This window comes from Gopherus flavomarginatus, chromosome 3 (genome assembly GCF_025201925.1).
Source record: "Gopherus flavomarginatus isolate rGopFla2 chromosome 3, rGopFla2.mat.asm, whole genome shotgun sequence".
Lineage (NCBI taxonomy): Eukaryota > Metazoa > Chordata > Testudines > Testudinidae > Gopherus > Gopherus flavomarginatus.
The window spans coordinates 17,408,333-17,430,903 of record NC_066619.1 but is presented as its reverse complement, the minus strand read 5'-3'; the positions used below and the strand labels follow the sequence as shown (position 1 = coordinate 17,430,903).

At 45.1% G+C, this 22,571-nt stretch overlaps 1 protein-coding gene across 2 annotated transcripts; it reads right to left on the bottom strand.

Annotated features, from left to right (window-relative positions):
* Nucleotides 1-797: 797 nt before the first annotated feature.
* On the bottom strand, nucleotides 798-19,385 carry ELAC1 (elaC ribonuclease Z 1). 2 transcript variants are annotated; one of them, XM_050944759.1, is made up of 4 exons: nucleotides 19,308-19,385; nucleotides 8,772-8,993; nucleotides 3,777-4,244; nucleotides 798-2,123 (listed from the first exon to the last, which is right to left on the bottom strand). In XM_050944759.1, exons 2-4 carry the CDS (start codon nucleotides 8,926-8,928, stop codon nucleotides 1,654-1,656), a joined length of 1,095 nt encoding a protein of 364 aa, XP_050800716.1. In that variant the 5' UTR covers nucleotides 8,929-8,993; nucleotides 19,308-19,385; the 3' UTR covers nucleotides 798-1,653. The 2 variants fall into 2 exon arrangements, with proteins under 2 accessions (XP_050800716.1, XP_050800717.1); XM_050944760.1 differs by lacking the exon at nucleotides 19,308-19,385 and adding an exon at nucleotides 17,132-17,630.
* Nucleotides 19,386-22,571: the final 3,186 nt, after the last annotated feature.

The following is a 22,571-nucleotide window of genomic DNA, read 5'->3' as shown; positions in this document are numbered from 1 at the left end:
GCAGTTACTTCTTTCTAAAGTATATATAAGAAGGTTTTAAAATCATAGCCTGGAACAAATTATTTTGTTCCAAGTCTTTCACAAATGTGGTTTGTTAAATTAGACCGTGTATTGATATCAAATAATAGGCTTATAAAAGTTTGCGTATTGTGTAGTTAAAATGGCATGATTTTGTAATTTCTTTACCTATGTTATTACCATCTTAATGAAAATTTGAGTTCAGTTTTTTACTCTGCACTTCAGTTACTGTACTGCTCATCTTGTACAATGAAAGTCCGTTTCACTTGCAGGTTTTTGGTGTACCCCGGCTTGTGTTTCAGACACTACATAAGAATGTTTAAAAATGCTGAACACAAAAAACCACCTTAGGAAAAAAAAACACTTTGTGTGGCCCTAGGCAGCATTTTTTTTCCCTACAAAACCCGTCATTTTAATTCTGAGCCAAATTTAAATCTACCGTGTCCTTTTAACAGCTAGGGAGTACAGTCAACCATTTATCTGTGTGCTGAATTTTCACTGACATTAGTGATCTCTTCAAGCAAACAGATGTCAGGTATAGACACAATAAATCCTGCAGGGAGTTAAACAAGATGACCCTTGCAGTCTCTTCTAATCTTATGGTTCTATGAAATACAGTAAGCATATTAATTTGTAGTATTTCTGTACATTACCAATTGTAGTATTTCTGTACATTAAAGCATATTAATTTGTAGTATTTCTGTACATTACTAATTGTAGTATTTTTGTGCATTACTAATTAATTTATCACATTAGTGATGAGTAATTTACAAAATATGTGGCATAGTTATCAATACTTTATTAGTTTGTTTATGCAATATTCCTTTTACATAAAAGTATTTAAATAATCATTGAAAATATTTTATACAAAAGCTTACGAGAGGTTGAGAAGTTAAAAAATAATATCTACTTTGGTATGCCACCAAGATTCACAGAGGATTGTAAATAAGATGCAAAAAATGGAAAGTTCTATTTTAAGACTTAAGACTAGAGAATCTGAAGTTCTAATAAAAAGTATTTAGTGTTCGGAAGATTTCTGCCTATACAGTTACGTTTTCCAGACTGTTTGGCTAAATACCTGTATCAATCACCTAAACACTTAATTCCAAAAAGATAAGTTAAAGGCATTCCATATACTTTATTTTAAAAGTTATTTAGATTTGCAGTTAAGTGTTTAGATGATCAATAAATAATTTGCTTTGTCTCCATATGTTTCCATAGGTGTATTTATATAAACCAAAGAATGAGTTTCTTTTTTTCCCCCTTGCTTAGGTAGCTGCACACCAATTTCACGTAAGGCAGTGAGTTTGACTAGTAATCTGCTTTTCCATCTCCCTTCTTTCTAGGAGGGCAAGTTAACAGCAATACCATTCTACAATGGCCCATTTCTCAGAGGTGTAGAACAAGTTCAACTGCCATTAAAGTTGCTGAGGCACTCAGCATATTGCAGAGTTGAGCCTTAAAACTCTATAGCAAGTAAATCCAGCCCTTAGTTATTCTGTAGCAACTGAACATGTCACCTTAGCAATTCAACTTCATCTGGAAACTGAGGAACAAATTTGGATACCTGAAGCCCTAGCTGTAAACTCATAGTTCAACAGCAAGCTTATTTGTGTGGCATTATAAAGCTAGATGCTACTTTTGCTTTTTCACTGGAATTTCTATCTTCAAAAAATCCTCAGCTAAAATTACTCCTTGACCATTTAATGCTGATTCTGCTTGTCTCTTCAGTTCCGCGACATCAATATCTCCTTCTCCAACCTGACCAGCTGGTTTATATCTCTGACTGAAGTGAGTCAGAACCAGTTTCTTAACCTTACACAACTTTGCAAACTCAGCTGCCATTTTTGGAGTGCTATGGCCATGCTCTTTGGCTTTGTCCACTTGGGTGTCATCCAGTGTGGCTTCATGAACTAACAGATCTGCTTCATAACAGAGTTTCATTGCTCCATCTCCAACTACACCTGAACAGTCACCTAAAATACAAATTTTTCTTCCAGGAATAGGCTCATCCAAGACATCTGAAGGAGAAATGGTTACTCCATTTTCTAAGACAACTGTAACACCATTCTTCAGTTTCCCATATATAGGGCCTGGCTGAACTCCTAGAAAGTTAAGTCAAAAGTGTATGGTTAGTGTTAGTGTTTTGAAAATAAACACTGCTCACATTTCAATGCAGTATCTGACAAATTTTACATTTAACCTATTCTTAAGGCGCGGTTTTCTTACAAATTAAGTACCAGAGTGTGGCAAAGTGGGAATTTTCTTTAATATTTTTATGACTCCTATGTGCACCTCAGTTTCTCTCTATCATTGCATTGCTACCCAGTGGGGGCAAAAGGATTAAACATTGCTCTTGCACCAACACAGGAGACATAAGCATGTGTCACCTTGCTGTCTGGGTGGAATGAATAGTCATTAAGGAACTGGTTGAAATTGATCCAGATCATCAGAGAGAGTCCAGAGAGACAAGTAGTACCAAAGATTGAACAATTACTTCCTCTCAGCAGGGAAGCTGAGAAGGAACCCTAGCTCTGGCAGTGGGGCTCTGAACTCAGCATGGCCCTGCCTGGAGAAAAAAAGAACAGACATGTCCATTGGGGAATAAAATGTGGACTTCTGAGTTTGGAGGAAGCTAGCTCACTACTGGAGAACTTACTAAGGAAATCAGAGAGAGATAGTGCCTGAAAATGGAGTTCACTACAGCGTGGCTGGTGAATTGTGGATTCACCAGAATGGACTATTCATTAACATTTATTTCTCTATGCTAACCTAAGGACTTCCAATGCTGTGTTCCAACTGACTAATAAAGCCTACTCTGCTTTTGAAAACACTGTTGGGGTGTCACTGCAAATACCAATTGGGGTGCATTAGTCCCTGAAGAGCGTACATGTCTCTATCTCAGTTGGACTCACTGATTAGAACTCAATGGTGTGAAGCAAGAGTGCTGAAGCCCCAGAAGTTCACCAGTGAGGCTGTGTGGCCTGTGATGAAGGAGCGAGACCTGTTCAAAAGCTGGTAGTGTAGTAACCAATCCTGTAGATCCATGACTTCCAAAAACTAATGCTTCACTTATTTCGTATTCCAAGAGAACAATTTTTTTTTAATTTTAGTAAGAGGCTCTAAGAGATTTTTAAGCTGTGTATTTTGAAGCTGATACATCCCCCAAATACACTCTCTGGCTAGTTTTATGTTCTCTTTCTCATGCAAGCCCTTAATAAATGTGCTAGAAAGGGGAGCTCGTTTTTTACCTCTCTTATGATCAAACCAGTATGAATTTGTAGGGGAAAAAATAAGTTCTAGAATATCAATCTTTCCTCTTCTTGTGAAGAATAAAGTGGCCCATTTCAGAATGCACACTGTTCATATTCAGTAAGCTTCCTTACAGGAGTTTTCAGAAGACACTATAGCCATTAGTGAAGAATATAGTTTTGTTACAATTCCTGGAAATGTGAATCAGCTGTCAGCCTGAACACTGTGTGTACCTGAATATCCATCACCTATTGATGGATCCATTTTCAACAGCTGCATTGTAGCACTCTTGCTTACACACTATCAGAACAGGTGCCTTAGAAATTCTAATAAGGCATTTGGCAGTTAATGTAAGCATATAAGAAATATAGTTAATCGTATAGTTCTATTATGACTTTTAATATGCACCAATTAGATCGTAAGGACATTCACAAATATATTTTAAGAAACAAAGTAATATCCACAAGTCATAAGAATTAAAGGAAAAAATAAATGAAGCTAGTTACCAAGGTCTTTTAGCTTCTGTGCATTGAGTTTACCAGTCCGCTGTTTCTCCTCCACTAAAAATCCAAAGGAAGGAATACGGTGAAATAATCTAAATGCTTTCATAACAAATTGCTGATTGTTGACCAGCATGTAGGAGTTTTCTACAGGATCCAGCTGAAGTGTTCTCCCTTGCACTTCTTTGGAAGAGACTTCATCTCTGTCAATGTAAGATAGTTCTTTAAATTCTTCTGCAGGGCACTGATCTGGTGTAGGTACCAGTTCATGAACCACATATGGAAAGAGAAGTTGCGAGTGGGAGAGTTCCAGAGCTCTCCAAATGAAGTTTCGTAGTCCTAATGGTCCGTAGATATCAACAGGTTGTTTGCTCGTAGTAGAACTACACTGAAGACTAATTGTGCACAGGAGACCAGGAAGACCAAAAAAATGGTCCCCATGAAGATGAGTTATGAATATCTTAGTAATTCTACCTATGATTGAAACAAAGAGACACGATAGTAAATGTGCTGAATGACAATTACACTCATAGCAGCAAAATTAGAGCTTGTTGAAAAATGCCAATTATTTTGTGGGAAATTTACACAAAAATTAGTTCCCAATTTTTTTAAAACCAAACCAAGAAGTGTAATTTTTAACTGAACATTTTTTTACTTTTTATTTTTTCAATGAAAATTTGAAAAATCTGAACCAAGATTACGTTTGTCATTGTTTTTGTTTGGGTTGACAAGCCATTTTTTGCCAAAAGTTCGTGTGGTTGAAAATTTAGATCAAAATACATTTTAAGAGCAAAGAAACTAAGAAAAATTGACTAATATGGTGACCTTTGCTGCATTAAAATGCAAACAAGTTCCAGATGGGAGCTGAATTTTGTCATACCACATGAAGACAGTGGGACAGTGAGAACCAGTAGGTGAACGTCTGCCTTTGTTCTAGTTTCTAGTTCATTCCAAACATGCAAAGAGGCCCTCCCACAAGCTGTATAGCGCAATTTACAACTAAGATTTCATGTACTCCACAGCAAGCTGACAGTACATTCTGGCACAGGATTCTGGATTTTCTGCAACATTTTAATTTAAATTAAGGAGGTTTAAGCAGTTAAATATTCATAGTTTAATATTAAAAGTCACCATTAGATCATCTAGTCTGACCTGTCTAATCCCAGGCCACTCCCAGTCACCCATGAATTGAGCCCAATGACTTGTGTTTGACTAATGCATGTGTTCCAGAAAGGTTTACAGTCTTGATCTGAAGACTTCTGGAAATGAGGAATTCGTCAGTTCCCTTGGTGGTTTGTTCAAATGGTTAATCACCCTCGCTGATTAATTTGTCCCTTCTTTCTAATTTGGCTTCAATTTCCAGCCACTGGTTCTTGTGATACCTTTCTTTGCTAGATTAAAAGGGCCCTTTACCACCTGGTATTTTCTTCCTCTTGTGAAGGTACCTATAGACTAATCTTTTAGATAAAATTACACAGCTCTTTAGATCTCACTGTAAAGCATTTTCTCCAGCCCTAAAATAATTTTTTGTGTTACTTTTCTGCACCCTCTGCAATTTTTCAACTTTTTTTTTTTTTTAAATGTCAGTATCAGAACTGGACACAATATTCCAGTATTGCTCTCACTAATGCCATATACAGAGCTTTTAAATAAATGGCATCCCTACTCCTACTCATTACTCCCATTTATATATGAAAGCACTGCATTAGCCCTTTTTCCACAGAATTGAACTGGGAGCTTATGTTACATTGCTTGTCTATTATGACCAATAACTAATTTTCAGAGTCACTGGCTTTCCAGGATACAGTCCCCCATTCTGCAGGTATGGCCTGCATTCCTAAATGTATAACTTCACATTTGGCTGTAAAATGCATTTTGTCTGAATGGACCCAGCTTACCAAGCAATCCAAACTGCTCTCTCTGACTGCCCTGTCCTCATCATTGACACTCTGTTATAATTTGCAGATTCTCAGCAGTGATTTTATATATAACTTTCACATTACTGATGAAAGCCTTGAATAGCATTGAGCCTAGCACTGATCCCTGTGAGACCTCACTAAAATACCCCCATTCGATGATGATTTCCCATTGACAGCTGCTTTTTGAGATGTGTTAACTAGGCAATTCTTAATCCACTTAATTTGTGCTCTATCGATATTGTATATTCTCCACCTGGGCACCAATGATACCGTCAAGAATGACCTTGAGTGGATCACTGCAGACTACGTGGCTCTGGGAAGGATAAAGGAGTTTGAGGCACAAGTCCTGTTCTCGTCCATCCTCCCTGTTGAAGGAAAAGGCCCAGGCAGGGACCGTCGAATTGTGGAGGTGAATGCATGGTTACACAGGTGGTGTCGGAGAGAAGGCTTTGGATTTTTCGACCATGCGATGTTGCTCCAGGAAGAAGAATTGCTAGGAAGAGATGGGATCCACCTAATGAAGAGAAGGAACAGCATCTTTGCAGGCAGGCTGGCTAACCTAGCGAGGAGGGCTTTAAACTAGGTTTGTTGGGGGATGGTGACCTAAGCCAAGAGGTAAGTAGGGGAGTGGAATACTGGGAGGAAACACAAGAAGGAGGGTACAAGATGGGAAGCCTCCTGATTCATACTGAAAAAGTAGGGCAATCGGCTAGTTATCTTAGGTGCACGTACACAAACGCAAGCAGCCTGGGAAACAAACAGGAAGAATTGGAAGTCCTGGCACAATCAAGAAACTACGATGGGACTGGAACAACAGAGACTTGGTGGGGAAGTTCACATGACTGGAGCACTGTCATGGATGGGTATAAACTGATCAGGAAGGACAGGTATGGGAGGAAAGGTGGAGGAGTTGCATAGTATGTACGAGTGGTATGATTGCTCAGCGCTCCGGTTTGCTCAGGCTCAACAGGTAGTGCCCCAGGGGTTTTGTTCAACATCTTCATTAATTATCTGGATGATGGGATTAATTGCACCCTCAGCAAGTTCGCAGATGACACTAAACTGGGGAGAGAGGTAGATATGATGGAGGCTAGGTCCAGAGTGACCTAGACAATTGGAGGATTGGACCAAAAGAAATCTGATGAAGTTCAACAAGGACAAGTGGAGAGTTCTGCACTTAGGATGGAAGAATCCCATGCATCGCTACAGACTGGGGACCAACTGGCTAAGCAGCAGTTCTACAGAAAAGGACCTGGGGATTACAGTGGATGAGAAGCTGGATATGAGTCAGCAGTGTGCCCTTGTTGCCAAGAAGGCCAATGGCATATTGGGCTGTAGTACTAGGAGCACTGAGAGCAGATTGAGGGAAGTGATTATTTCCCTCTGTTCGGCACTGGGGTTATTTAGTCTGCAGGAGAAGAGTGAGGAGGGATTTGATAGGAGCCTTCAATTACCTGAAGGGAGTTTCCAAAGAGGATGGAGCTAGTCTGTTCGCAGTGGTGGCAGATGACAGAACAAGAAGCAATGGTCTCAAGTTGCAGTGGGTGAGGTCTAGGTTGGATAGTAGGAAACATTCTTTCACTAGGAGGGTGGTGAAGCACTGGAATGGGTTACCTAGGGAGGTAGTGGAATATCCATCCTTAGAGATCTTTAAGGCCTATCTTGACAAAGCCTTGGCTGGGATGATTTAGTTGATGTTGGTCCTGCTTTGAGCAGTGGATTGGACTAGATGACCTCCTGAGATCTCTTCCAACCCTAATATTCTATGATTACTACTTATTGTTAATGAGAAAGTACCGGGGTATTAAGTCAAATGCCTAAGAATATTACATATATGCAGTTACCTTTGTCAACCAAATTTGTAATTTCAAAGAATAAACGAAGATTTGAAACGACCCATAAAACCATCCTGAATGACATTAATTATATTCCCATCCTTAAACCCTTTATTAATTGAATCTTCTATCAACTTTTTGATTATTTTGCCTGGGATTGATAGTGGGCTAATCAACCTATAGTTATTCAGGTATTCCCACTTGTCCTTTTTGAGTACTGGCACAACATGAGCACTTTCAAGCCTTCTGTAATTGCCCCACTATTCTAAGATTTATTAAAAATTAATGTCAGCAGGACATAGATCCTCAGCCAACTCTTTTACAACTCTTAGGTTATCCAGGCCTGCTGATTTTAAAATGCTTATCCCTAATAGATAATGTCTATCATTCTCATTAGCTACTAATGGACTGGAAAGAACTTCATTTTTATGTGATAGGAATACCTCATCCTGCTTCTTTCCAAATATAGACCAGAAATACTTATTGAACACTTTTCTGCATCATCAATAATTTTTAGTGATGAGCCTATACAACTGCTAAGATCTCTTTTGTTTTTACTTAAAGAAACATGAAAACAAATAATGTACAATCAGCAGCACACTCAGTGTTTATTTGTTTTGATATTAAATTAAGTTCCATGCTATTCCCATATGCAGTTTTTGATATGCCATAGTTTTTGGTATGGACAACACAACTGCACTGTAAAAGACACAAGGGAAATGAATATTTTGGCAGCTAGGTAGAAAGCAGTTAGGATTTTTAGAACTTGCACACGTACTGGCAGTATTTTGGGATAAGCAAATATAACAGCAAATATTTTTAAGTGATCAGTCATGAAATAATTAATGTTATCGTTGACATGTCCATCAACATCTGTAGCTTTCTGAACACCCAATTAAAGTGAATGGGACCATTCACACGTCAAGCTATTGTTTCAAGCTCCTGCAGACTCTGAATACGGCAGTGCATAGGTTTAAATTTAGTTCATTTTTGGAAATTATAATCATTAAGTCTAGAAGATTTAGTAGATTAAAGCTTTTGTTCTAGAGAACAATTCTGCAACAAAGGGTGATAAAGAAGAATTCCATAGCAAGTACAAGTGGTCCCACCTAAAATATAGTAATTAGAGATGTTCACTCATATTTACAGACGTCTTCAGACAATGCGAGCCTGAATAGAAAAGGTATTTCATTTGGACAGTATGAAGATTTTTCTCTCTCAAGATAACAACTTTCAGTTGCACTGACCTGCTTTAAGATGGCTTTTCATAAATTGTGTTTGAGTTCCCTCTCCGCAATCAAATAGCCAGCATTCTCCTTCACTACGAACGACTAAAGCTGAAGCTCCTCTTGTTGGAGATGGATATGCTGAGCCTGTTCCCAGAAAAGTTATATCCATGGACATTATGCCCAAGTCAGTGTACCACCCAAAACAAATGTATCACTGTAAGTCTATTGCACGTGCTTATTCTGCAGAAGGGGAAAAAAAAGCAAAACACAACTAGTTGCTGCTTTACTTTAAATAAGGGTTGTCAAACTCATTCTACTACCTGGGTCAAATTATATTTTTAAATGTAGTCCATGGACTGGGATATAAATGTAGGACTGCCCTTTCCAATTCACAACGTATCTCACAGTGATGTTAATGAGGTTTGCACAAAGGTTAAGGGTAGAATATGGCATTTATTCAGTAACAAACCTTATTGTCCCCTCTAATATCAATTGGAAGGATATTCTCATCGTCAGAAAGACAACACTACATTGGTTTATGCTCACATTGCATTTGGAAGAGAAGACTCTCTTAGCAACAACAATGGCTAGAAATCTATTTGGGCTTGGTCTACGTGAGAAAAAACGGTTACCCACCTTTTAGTAACTGTTGTTCTTTGAGATGTGTTGTTCATGTTCATTCCAAGCAGGTGTGTGCGCGCCGCATGCATGCCAACCGGAAGATTTTCCCATAGCAGCATCCGTAGGGTTGGCCCTGGCATCCCCTGGCCATAGTGGCGCCACTACGGTGCCCTATAAAGGGACCCGCCGACCCTCCACCCCCTCAGTTCCTTCTTGCCAGCACTCTGACAGAGGGGCAGGAGGGTGGGTATTGGAATGGACATGAACAACACATCTTGAAGATCAACAGTTACTAAAAGGTGGGTAACCGTTTTTTCTTCTTCGAGTGGTTGTTCATGTCCATTCCAAGCAGGTGACTCACAAGCCTGAACCTAGGTGGTGGGGTCGGAGTTCACCGCTGACTGGAGTACTGCACGACCAAAGGCTGCATCATCCCTAGCCTGGTGCGTGATGGCATAGTGCGACGTGAATGTGTGGATGGAGGACCACGTGGCCGCTCTATAAATCTCCTGAGTTGGGATCTGAGCCAGGAATGCCGCAGAGGAGGCCTGTGCCCTAGTGGAGTGGGCCGTTCCCGGAGGGACAGGGGTCTTAGCTATGTGGCAGCATTCCCAGATGCAGGTCGCGATCTATGAAGAGATTCGCTGAGAGGAGACCGGGAGCCCTTTCATCCTATCTGTCACCGCGATGAAGAGCTGAGTCAAGTGTCTGAACAGCTTAGTACGCTCGATGTAAAAGGCTAAGGCCCTGCGGACATCCAGGGAATGTAACCTCCGCTCCTCACTGAAAGACTGTGGTTTCAGATAAAACACTGGGAGAAAGATATCTTGTCCCATGTGGAACCGTGAGACGACCCTGGGGAGGAAAGCCAGGTGAGGTCTAAGTTGGACTTTGTCCTTATAAAAGACAGCGTACGGGGGCTCAGATGTTAACACCCTGAGCTCCAACACCCTCCTGGCCGAGGTGATCGCCACCAGGAAGGCGGTCTTATACGACAAGTACAACAGGGAGCACGAAGCCAGGGGCTCAAAGGGAGGTCCCGAGAGGACAGAGAGGACCAGATTCAGGTCCCAGGCAGGAGCTGGCTGACGAACATGCAGAAAGAGCCTGTCCATACCCTTGAGGAAACGCCCGACCAGCAGGTTCGCAAACACCGAGGTACCTCCCTCTCCCGGATGGAAAGCCAAGATGGCCGCCAAGTGAACACGAACTGAGGAGAAGGAGAGGCCCAGTTGTCTGAGATGGAGCAAATAGTCTAGGATAATAGGGATTGGGACCCCCAGAGGACTACGACCTCACTGACCTGACCACATGGAGAAACGCTTCCATTTGGCCAGATAGGCGGCTCTGGTTGATGGTTTCCTACTACCAAGCAGCACATGTCTGACCTGCTGGGAGCACTGCATCTCCACCGAGTTCAGCCATGGAGCATCCAGGCTGTGAGGTGGAGAGATTCCAGGTTCGGGAGGCGGAAGGAGCCCCGGTCCTGCGTGATCAGGTCCGGAAGCAGGAGCAGCGTCAGAGGCGCCTGAACGGACATGTGCAGGAGTGACGTGTACCAACGTTGGCGCGGCCACGCCGGAGCTATCAAGATTACCTGTGTGTGATCCCTGTGGATCTTCAAAATCACCCTGTGTATCAGGGGGATTGGAGGAAAGGCGTAGAGCAGACCGACCCCCCATCCGACAGAGACCTCGGACTGCGGCCCAGGAGGGAGCAGAACCGTCGGCACTTCCTGTTTTCCCTCAAGACGAACAGGTCTAACTGGGGAAAGCCCCAGAGCTGGAAGATTAAGCGTATCACATCCCATCGGAGGGACCACTCATGACTCCGGAACGAGCAGCTGAGGGTGTCCGCCAGACCGTTCTGCTCCCTCGGAATGTAGAACGCTGTCAGGTGGGTAGCATTGTGGACACAGAAATCCCACAAAGCGAGGGCTTCCCTGCACAGGGGAGAGGAGCGTGCACCCCCGTTTGTTGATATAAAAGACCACTGATGTGTTGTCTGAGAGGACTGAAACATCTGCCAGCCAGGTGGGACCGGAAGGTCAAACAAGCCAGGCGAACTGCTCTCAGCTCCTTGACATTGATATGCAACTTGAGGTCCTCTGGCGACCACAAGCCCTGCGTCCTGAGATTCCCCAGGTGCACTCCCCAACCCCAATCTGAGGCATCCGTTACCAGAGAGAAGGAGGGTTGAGACACAGCGAAGGGGACGCCCATGCACACTTTCTGCAGGTCGAGCCACCACCGTAGCGAGCTCAGCACCAAGTGGGGAATGGACACCACTGAGTCTAAGGGGTCCCTGGCCAGGCGGTATACTGTTGCTAACCAGTACTGCAGCGGGCGAAGCCAGAGTCTGGCATGGTTTACCGCATAGGTGCACGCTGCCATGTGACCCAACAGCCGGAGGCAGATCCGCGGCGTGGTAATCGGGGCGCGTTGCAGTCCGAGGATGAGCTCGGAAATCGCGTGTAACCTGGATTCCAGAAGGAACACTCTGGCGTGGGTGGAGTTCAGAACAGCCCCTATGAACTCTATTTGTTGCGTAGGAGACAGGGTGGACTTGGCTTCGTTCAAGAGGAGGTAGAGATTGAGAAAGATCTGCCTGATGAACAACACCTGAGCCTCCACCTGGTCCTTGGTGTGGCCCTTTATGAGCCTATCGTCCAGGTAGGGGAATACCTGGATGCCCCGCCTGCGCAGGAAGGCCTCCACGACTGCCATGCACTTCATGAAGACCCTTGGGGCAGCTGACAGGCCAAACGGGAGCACCGTGAACTGCAGATGGGCATCGGCCACGATGAACCTGAGGTACCGATGGTGTCGGGGAATTATGGCGATGTGGAAATAAGCGTCCTTTAAGTCGAGGGTGGTGTACCAATCTCCTGGATCCAGGGAGGGAATGATCGAGGACAGGGAGACCATGAGGAACTTGAGCTTTCGTACAAACTTGTTCAGCCGCCGCAAATCCAGGATGGGTCTCAGGCCCCCTTTCACGTTCGGTATTAGGAAATACAGGGAGTAGAAGCCTTTGCCCCTGATCTTTGGAGGGACTTCCTCCACCGCCCCTGCCTCCATGAGGGATTTCACTTCTTGAATTAGAAATTGCTTGTGATATGGGTCCCTGAAGAGGGACAGGGAGCGGGGCTGGTGGGGCGGGAGGGAGGAAAATTGGATAGAATATCCCCTCTCTACCGTGCGGAGCACTCAGCTGTCCGATGTGATTCGGGACCAGGCACGGTAGAAGGGGGACAGATGTGACCCAAAGGTAGGGGTAAAAGGATCCAGAGTCTCGATAGGTAGGTTGCCCTCAACCGTACCATCAAACAGGGGGCCTAGGCCCCGATGACGGTCTCAACTGACCAGACGCCTGGCCGGAGGGGTGGCGCTGGTGATGCCTCCTGCCATTTCTGCCCTACCTGTGCCCTAGCTCCTGGCGAATCTGAGGCTGGTAGGGGCGTGGGGCCACCTGCGGCCTAAACTGTCTGCACTGGGTCGCAGGGGTATGCAAGCCCAGCAAGCGAAGCATGACCCTCAAGTCCTTTAGGCTACGGAGACGCTTTTCCGTTTTTACTGAAAACAGCATCTGCCCCTCAAAGGGGAGGTCTTGAATGGTCTTCTGGACCTCATAGGGAAGGCCTGAGACCTGGAGCTAGGCTCCTCGCCTCATGACCAGGCCCTTGGCCAGGGTGAGCGAGGCTGAGTCCACCACATCTAGGGCCGCCTGGAGAGAGGCTCGGGAGATCAGTTTCCCCTCTTCCACCAGGGCCGAAAACTCTGACCTCGAGTCTTGGGGAAGGAGCTCTGTAAACTTCGACATGGCTGAACATGTGTTATGATCATATCGGCTTACGATCGCCTGTTGGTTGGCAATACGGAGTTGTGGGCCTGCCGTAGAGTACACCTTTCTACCAAAGAGGTCGAGTCTTTTGGCGTCCCTGTTCTTTGGTGTTGACCCCTGAAACCCTTGACGCTCCCATTGGTTGGCTGCGTCCACCACCAGGGAGTCCGGGGGTGGGGGGGTGAGTGTACAAGTGTTCGTGCCCCTTAGAGGGGACAAAATAACACCGTTCCGTTCTCTTGGCAGTAGGGGCCAGTGAGGCCGGCATCTGCCATAAGGTGCGGGACGTATCCGCTATGGTCTTGATTAACGGAAGAGCCACCCTGGATGGCCCTGAGGGAGCCAGGATGTCTACTACCAGATCCGTGTCCATCTCGATTTCCTCAGCCTGGATTGCGAGGCTCTGAGCTGCTCGCCGGAGCAGTTGTTGGAGGATCCGAGCGTCCTCCAGGGCCAGTGCCACAGTCGTGCCCGAGATTGCTTCGTCTGGGGAGGAAGACGAGGAAATTACTTGGATCGGCCCTTCCTCAGGTGCATGTAGCCCTTCGGGCTCCTGAGGCACATGGTACTGTGGTTGCGGGGTCGGTTCCGATTCTAAATGCAGCACTGCGACCGGTACCGGGGTGGCCAGTGAGCGGCTTGACGTATCGGGTGGTGCCTGTTGAGCCCGAACTGTAGTCGCTGCTGGTGCCGCTGCCCGGCTAGGGGGTGCTGAACTTGAATATGGCATACCCCTGCCCGGCGACGGTGCCGGTGGAGGAGGAAACTGCGCCGGGGCCACCGACGCCGAGGAGACCGAGGCCGACCTTGATCGAGGACCAAACGCCTGGCCTACCGACTGGTGGTAGGCCCAGGGGGTCCAAAACGGCCACTGTGAGGGCGGATGCCATTGCTGCTGCCACTGTGGGTAACGCTGGTGGCTCACCCCCGAAACCGATCCCCTGCTCCGCAACTGGATGGAGTGGTAGGAGTCTGCCTCTGAGTCTGAAGTCTCCGAGTAAGAGGACCTGGCGGGAGCAGCACTCTGTGCCGTTGGAGACCGATGCTGAGGCGGTGGGGAGCCTCTTATCTGGTTCGGTGCTGCCCTAACGGTGCGGGGCGGGGAGGGAGGCAACAGCATGGCCGGCTTGCCCCTCGATTGTACTGGGGGATAGGCCGTGGTAGGCAACTCCCTACTACGGTGCAGGGAGGCCGGTGCCGAGAGTCCCATCAAGTCTGAGGCCGCCTTGAATGCCTCTCGTGTTGAGGGGAGGCGCAAGTCTCTGCTGAGGTCCAGGGATCTATGCCGTTCCAGACTCGATCGCCCTCTCTGCGGTGCGGGAGTCGATGGAGCAGCTGAGAGCTGTAGCCCAGCCTGTCCGCTTGCACCCGTGGACGGCGTTGGCCTCTGGGGGTCCTGGTGGGGTGATCGTTCCCTCACCGGCTTCCTCTTCTTAGCAGGCACCGGAGACGGTGAGCAGTGCCATACTGAGGCTGACTTCCTATGACTCGACTCCGTTCAGTGCCGGGGTTTAGATGACTTGGGCTGGGCCCTAAGTCCTGATGCCGGTGCCAGGGCACTTCGCACTGAGGAAGATGTGCTGGGCACCGCCTCGGCCGGTTCCAGGTCCGAGGGTGGCCGCAGGGCAGCCTCCATCAGGAGGACTCTAAGTCTTTGAGCTCTGTCTTTGAGAGTTCTTGGGCGGAAGCCCCTGCAGATAGAGTACTGGTCCTTTTGGTGGCCCTCTCCGAGGCACCTCAAAGAAGCAGAGTGCAGGTCACTTTCGGGCATGAATTTCCCACAGTTCTTGCAGAGTTTAAACCTAGGGGACCTGGGCATGCCCCAACGGGCAACGAAAATGTGGGGGGGACCCCCCAACTACCAAGAACTATATACAAATGACCTAAGTAAACTAACTATATACACAGACTATACAAGAGGATAGGACACTGCTAACTTGCTATGCGCAAGAGAAGTTCCAGCTAGCTGTCACTGGCGGTAAGAAGGAACTGAGAGGGTGGAGGGTCGGCAGGCCCCTTTATAGGGTGCCGTAGTGGAGCCACTCCAGGGGACACCAGGGCCGACCCTACGGACGCTGCTAGGGGAAATTCTTCCAGCTGGCATGCATACGGCGCACACACACCTGCTTGGAATAGACATGAACAACCACTCGAAGAAGGAAGTTAAGTTTGTGCCAGTTAAGGGTGTGAAAAATCCATATCTCTGTGTGGTGCAGTTAAGTTGACCTAACCCCTACTGTTAGGTCAACAGGCTTGTTTACACTTAAAACATGACAGCAGCACAGCTGCACCACTGTAGTGCTTCAGTATAGACACTACCAATGCCGATGGGAGGGATTCTCCCTTCGGCATAGGCAATACATCTCCTTGAAAGGCAGTAGCTAGGGTCAACAGGGATTTATGTCAGTTTAACAATGCCCCTCAGGGGTGTGGATTTTTCATGCCCCTGACTGACAGTTAAACCAACCTAATTTTCTAATGTAGACCAGGCCCTGGCTATCACCTCTTGGGGAGGTGGATTACCTATGCCAATGGGAGAATCCCTCCTGTCAGCACAGGTAATGTCTACATTGAAGTGCTACAGATAGAGCTGTGCTGCTAAAGCATTTTTAGTGTAGATGTTGGGTTTTAAAATGAAGCAGATATTCTACAAAATCTTTACATGGTATACACACCATATGACAATGCTGAGTGAGAGAGCTGTTTGACACACCTGTTTTAGCGGCAGTATTTTGTACAAATAGTTGTCATAAGTTAGTTTTGTTTGTTTTTCCTTTACATTGTCAGAAGGAAGTTGTCTTACGTTTATGTGATCTGAATGTATGTGCGTTTGTATGTTCAATTAAAAGCAGTCCAGAGACTGTTAGCAAAATATTGTAAATTATATTCATGCTTTATGTTGCATATTCGCAGTCTCTTAAAAAGTTAATAATTTAAAAACTTAATTTTAAAAATGTATTTTCAGACATTCCCACAGCCTTGTAAACAATACAACTGAGTATTTCAACTATTAAGTCTTTGCCTTAGTGAGGGAGGAAAAGAAATGACTACCATTAAAGCTACTTCAAAAAGGTATTGAAATAAAAATACCCCACATAGCCAACCACATGTAGTTATATAAAAGAAATGAACCATTATTTCCTAAAGGGCTATAAAGATTCTCTTCATTTCGGTCCATAGTCCATTACTTCACCATATTAACAGGATTCCCTGCAGGATGGTGGAAGGTAGCATGTTATTAATCTAAACCTGATTACGCTATCAGTCACCTTGTTGAAATAAAAGTACTACAGCTCCAGAGAAGTCAGAAATAAAAAATTTGCTTTGTATATAATAGCAACTATAAATACACAAAGGATTACATTCTTTTATAACAACGTAGGCATGTCCAATTGATCAGTAACTTCTATGTTGAGGTAAGAGCCCAATACAGTTGCTGAAGTTCAAATGAGTTTTTGCCATTGACTTCAATGGGAACAAATTACCTTCCCCTATCCCTCTTCCAGGTACTACCCCAGTAACATGTCCAGTAATTATGTGCTTAGGTATTTAAATCAGTCCAATATTGTACAGCACATATTTTCAGATAAGATATAAAATCAGAGTTCTAGCAACCTGTATTCATTAGAGATTGCATGTCACTTTTGGGAAAGAGGATGTTAAATTCATTGCCTGGATCATAAACTGACCATGAATAAGTTTAGGCTGGAAATGAGAAGGTTTCTAGTCATCAGAGGACTGAGGTTCTGGAACAACCTTCCAATAGGCATAGAGAGGCAAATACCCTAATTAGTTTTAAGATGAAGCTTGGTAAGTTTATGAATGGGAATACACAATGAAGTAACTTGTGATAGCAGGTGACTGGACCTGATGACCCAGGAGGTCCCTTCCAGTCTTATGCTCCTATGACTTACAGCAGTGTTTTTCAAAGTACAGGTCACAACCCAGTACTGGGTCGTGGAACGTCAGGCACTGGGTTACCTTGCAGATTCAAATTATAATGATTGTTGCTGAGCAGCAAGGACCTGGAGAAGAGAGAGGTAGCAGATGGGCAGGAACTGGGGAGGGAAACAAGTTGGGACTTGCAGGGCTGCTGCAGACCTCTCCCCCAGCCCTGGAGCTCGCCACTACTGGTGGGAAGAGGTACCCTTGCCCCAGAACTCTGTGCTGAGGGAGAGAGAGGCCCTTGAGGCTGACTTATAGACAGTGAAGAATTGAATTGAATCAAAACTACAGGTTCCTATATTAAGGAGGTTCTGGGGATCACAGAACCTTTTTCAGAGGAGGCTACATTTCAGTAGTGGGGAAGGGATCCCACTATACTGTGTACTTGCTTATAAAACAGGTTTCAGATCCTTCAGGGTGAAACAATATAGAAGCTTATATCATCATTTACCTGGAAAACCAAAGAGAGACAAGAGACCCATACTATAAGTACAAGCCTTTCTCCCTCATGTTTACAGGCACAATGCTGAGTCCTTCTGAAAATGGAGCAAGTTTGACTGTGCCCCATACGCTAACGGCAGCATTCCACTTGTGAGAACCCTGCTATCCCAGGGATAGCACAAACCTAAGAGTTGCAGCTTAATCTGCTCCTCTTCTGAGCTACACAGTTGTGAGAAAAGATTGCATGACTTCTGAAGATACTATTGCAATTATAGTGACTAACCTGCTCCTTCCATGAGGTTGAAATGCTTTAAGGGGAGCACATGGCTCTTAGCTGTACCTATAGTACACTATTGTGTGGGTAGGAAGAGTCCTAACACAACAGACATTCCATCCATAGGGAAAGGATCATACTAGTTTCACAATGCCATCACATTAGTTTTTGCAAACACACAAAAGAAATATTTAAATTGATCCAGATATGACAATAAACTCCTTTTTTTAAAAAACAATTACAACCTAAATTTTGAGTCTGTTCTACTACATGGTGTTCCTGTAATATAACCTTACATCCCAATCTGTGCAGAGACCAGACAGCCAATGCTAACTGGCAGAACAAAGTGAAGTCATTAAAATCTTTACATAATTTCAGCCCCTTTCTAAAATAGTCAGGACAGTAACTAAACATATATCTGACAAATTGAAAAGGGAAGGGTGAGGTAGTGGAGTGTGTACTGGTTTCTACAAAAAGTATCACAAACACTGCTGAAGAAGAAAAAGATTACTTGTTAGCATCCTTTAATGCAAGCGGACCCAGATTTTCTTGTGCTTTGTAATGAGGAAGTTTTGCTAAGATCCGCCCTACCAGCACCAGTTCCCTTTGCACTCTGAGATGAAGGAGCAACCCCAGAGAAAGCAATAGCGGACCCAACCTTCATCACGTGTTGTGACGAAGGGCCAGCCCAAAAGGAAGCCCCAGTAGGCCCAGCCTTCTTGGTACCCCCTTACACCTGGGCTGCTGAGCGGCTCCGGTCTCTCTCACACACTTTGATGAATGAGTTGCCCTACAGCAGTGGTCCTCAAATGACTGTACTGGTTACCCTTTTCACATAGCAAGCCTCTGACTGCAACCCCCCTTGTACATTAAAAATACTTGTTTATATATTAAGCAACATCATAAATGCTGAATGCAAAGCAGGGTTTGGAGTGGAAGTTGACAGCTGGCAACCCCCTACGTAATAACCTTGCAACCCCCAGTCTGAGACACCCCCTCCCCCTCAAGCGGACCCAGTCTTCTTTGCCCAGTGGCTTGAGCATTGGCCTGCTAAACCCAGGCTTGTGAGCTCAAGCCTTGAGTAGGCTACTTAGGGATCAGGGGCAAAAATCTGCCTGGGGCTTGGTCCTTCTTTGAGCAGGGGGTTAGACTAGATAAGCTCCTGAGGGCCCTTCCAACCCTGCTATGACTCTATCATGGACCAGGCCCGGCCTCCCTCCCGCCTCAGCGGGGCTGCTTCAGGAGTTCCCGCGCGGGACGGGGCCTGCTCTCTCCGGCAGCCCAGGCCCGTCCCGCGGCCGCAGAAACCCAGCCGCCCCGAGCCTCCTCACACAACTGGGCCGAGCGGCCCCTGCTACTGGGGGGCGCCGCGCGCCTCGTGACTGGGCGAAGGGAGCCGGGAACGCTGCGCCGCGCGCCCCGCCTCCTACCTTCATGCCCCGCCGCGCGCCAAGAGCAAGCGCCGCCGCCGAGCAGGCGGGGCTGGGGGCGGGCCGCGCTCGGAGCGCGGCGCCCTCGGGCGGGGAGCGGCCGTACCGCCTGGCTCTGTGCCGCAGGGTCCCGGTCAGCCAATGGGGTGAGGAGCGGGGAGGTGAAAGGGGCCGGCGGCGGAGGGTGTCTTGAGGATGGCAGCGGGCGCCAGCCAATGGCGTGGGTCAGTGACTGGGGCAGAGCCGCTTAGCGCTGTGTGCAGAGCCTCCTGAGCGCCGCAGGAATAGCTGGTGCCATAGGACTGCTGGCACAGCCAGACTTTCAGGCTTCTCTTTACTGCCAGAAAGGTGGAGTTTACCATCAGATAACTAACCAGTTAGTTATTCTGCTGTAAAATCCTAGGTGAAACAAGGCACCGGTAGGTTTTAACCCCCAGGTAGCTAGGTTAATTCAATGCTATCTTCCCCCACCTGCAGTTGACCTCACTAGTTTATCATCACAGCAGGTAGGACCAAGACATGGTTGGTGCAAGGCACTGTATAAACACAGAAGAAAAAGAAAGTCCCTGCCTCAAAGAGTTTACAATCTAATTATTGTGGTTTACTTTAGGGCAAAACTACAGGTGCATTGTCCCCACTAGGATTTTACAGCAGGATAGCCTATAGAGTTGCCAACCCTCCGGAATTGTCGTGGAATCTCCTGGAATTAAATGTTAATCTTTAATTAAAGATAATGTCGTGTTATGAAACCTCCAAGAACTCATCCAACCAAAGTTGGTAACCCTAATAGCCCATGATAAAAACACTTTTTTTGTTTTGTTTTAGCAATGATGACAGTGCCTGTTATGCTATCTACCAGAACTTCATGGTGACATTGCTAAAATGCTTGTTGCTTCAAAAAATGCAGGACCTTTAGTCTTAGGCTGCATTATGTTAGCAAGCCATTCTGATTTCATTCACTATTGGGCAGTGATATACATACTAGTCAGTTCATTGCATAGTTCTGGGAACTTTGGCTGTGTATATGTTCTGCATTGGTGATGGCAATTTCTATACATCATTTCTGTTTTGTTCAGTTTTAATTGAGATAACTCCAGCCAAAAAATACAACTAAGAAAGCTACTTATGCTATACATTAGGCTCACAGATTGTAACAGCATGCCACAAGACTCTACGTTAACATTTCTCAAGTATTTTTCTTGCTTTATATATAAACTATTCAATGGAGAGTTTTTGAAGAAGGCTTCTCAAAGATACTTTCAAATCATTAGGATTTTCTAAAAGCAGTAAAGATCCCTGACACTAAAGTCAGGGTGAACACTGCTTCAAAACATTTTTATACTGTTTATGTACAATTACATCCTGAGATGAATACATTAGTGGGATCAAAGCAAGGTGGGTAGCAGCTGGATATCTGAAGAACAATGTTACTAATTTGAGCAAGCTTGCTGCTGTCTTAAGTTTTCAAAGCTGAGCAGGTTTGGACCTAGGTAGTATTTGGATCTATAATCAGCAGTCATTACATAATGTTTAGCTGTGCTGATGTGACTGCAGTAGTTGACATTTATGATTATGTACATTAAAGGTTCTAAAAATTTTTTACATATTGAGTTGCACAGCTCATTGCTGGGTGCCCTGAATTGGTCCCAGGATATGCATTGGTCAACTAAGGGGAAATGATGGAAGTGAGCACCATGTGTGATTCAGAGGAATCTGAGTGGAGCAAATGCTTCCATCCTGTAACTGATCCATCTGTTTCCGAGGGAAGAATTATTATGTAGTTAAAGCACACAACAAGATCAACATTCTATTCTCCGCTGCATCACAAACATACTAAGTAGCCTGGGACAAGCCCCTTTAACTCTCTCTGCTTCTGTTTCCCTGTGTTGTCATACGCCACCGGTGTGGTGCTCTGCTCTATTCAGTGATGATAACAGTCAGCTGCATGTGTGTGTGTTCTCCCTGTGTGCTGTCCCAGCTCTGCACAGATCGCTGGCACAGCAGATCTCGAGCAAACCACCCAATGACCACAGACTCTAATAAGGTACGAAGGCACCCAGCCAGGTTTATTGTTAAACGAAGCACAGTAATAGTTTCCCGCTGACTCTACAGGACATACTACGAATATGTGCCCCCGACAATGGACCGGCTCAGTCAGTGGCGGGATTTGCCACTGCCCCCTAGGCCAAAGACATCCACTCAGAGATGCATTCGTATACATAGGTACAGACAGGTTTTGCATCATTGAACGCACTGAGGTACAGCCCCTCTATGCATTACGGTGTTGCCTTTCTCATGGTGCAGATTGGTTCGAACAAATAAGTCTGTCCATGATACTGTCTATTCATCATATTGTCTAAACATCATATTGTCCTTTGATACTGTCTTAAGACTGGGTCTCCCTGTTCCTTGTTATCTGTGCGAGTGCTGTCCTGGCATACATTCATCTTATTAGTATTTACATGTGTATACACTCTTGCCAACTTCTGTGAGCAGGGCCTGCCTCTGGCTCACAGCCTAACTTTGCTTTATGTTAGCAATATCTTGACCATTACTTCAGTTCAGGCCTCAGGCCTCTGATACCAAGGGTTTATGTCTCAGGGCCTCATCTTATTACACCCTGGTTGTACAAAAAAGTTAATAGTTCTATAATTCACAGGATTTTCAGAGGTACAGGACACCTGCAGCTCCAACTTAAGTTAACTGTGCATGTTCAGCACCTCTGACTACAAGGATCTAATCCTTATAAATCCCTTGAAAACACTCTGTTGGAAGGCGTTATAGAAGGTACAAAGTATTAATCTAGCTTCTCCTTCCACTTGGATATTTATGCCTTCATCTATGTTGTTTCTTACCCTCATTGTGTCTTTGTACACTCCTTTGTACATTTTTACTCCAATTCCCCATAAGATAGACTGAACAGCAGAAGTGTTTCTATGATAACCCAACTAGACAATATTTTAAAATTACTGGACACTCAACCTCTGTGCCTTTTGTGTCTGAATCCCTCTATGTTGGTTATACTAAAGCTTATTGGGGTAGGGACTGTGTAGTCTGTGAGAAAAGCATCAAGCATATCAATCAATAATAATAAAAAGATTATATATTTGGGAAAGTGTCAAAAACCCAAACTCTGTTTTTATTCTATAACCACTATATGGAAAGTGATTCTCTGAGATGCAAGGAAGGAAAGGAGAATGACCTATTAGTAAGCAATTGTAAAAAAAAAAAAAAAAAAAAAAAAAAAAAATTATAAGGTCATCC

Excerpts from the sequence above, each read along its gene's own strand:
- ELAC1 (XM_050944759.1), bottom strand. The coding sequence starts at position 8,928 with ATGTCCATGGATATAACTTTTCTGGGAACAGGCTCAGCATATCCATCT. Across the intron at positions 4,245-8,771 it reads GAAAAGCCATCTTAAAGCAG|GTAGAATTACTAAGATATTC; the intron begins GTCAGTGCAACT and ends TTTCAATCATAG. Across the intron at positions 2,124-3,776 it reads ACAGAAGCTAAAAGACCTTG|GAGTTCAGCCAGGCCCTATA; the intron begins GTAACTAGCTTC and ends TTAACTTTCTAG.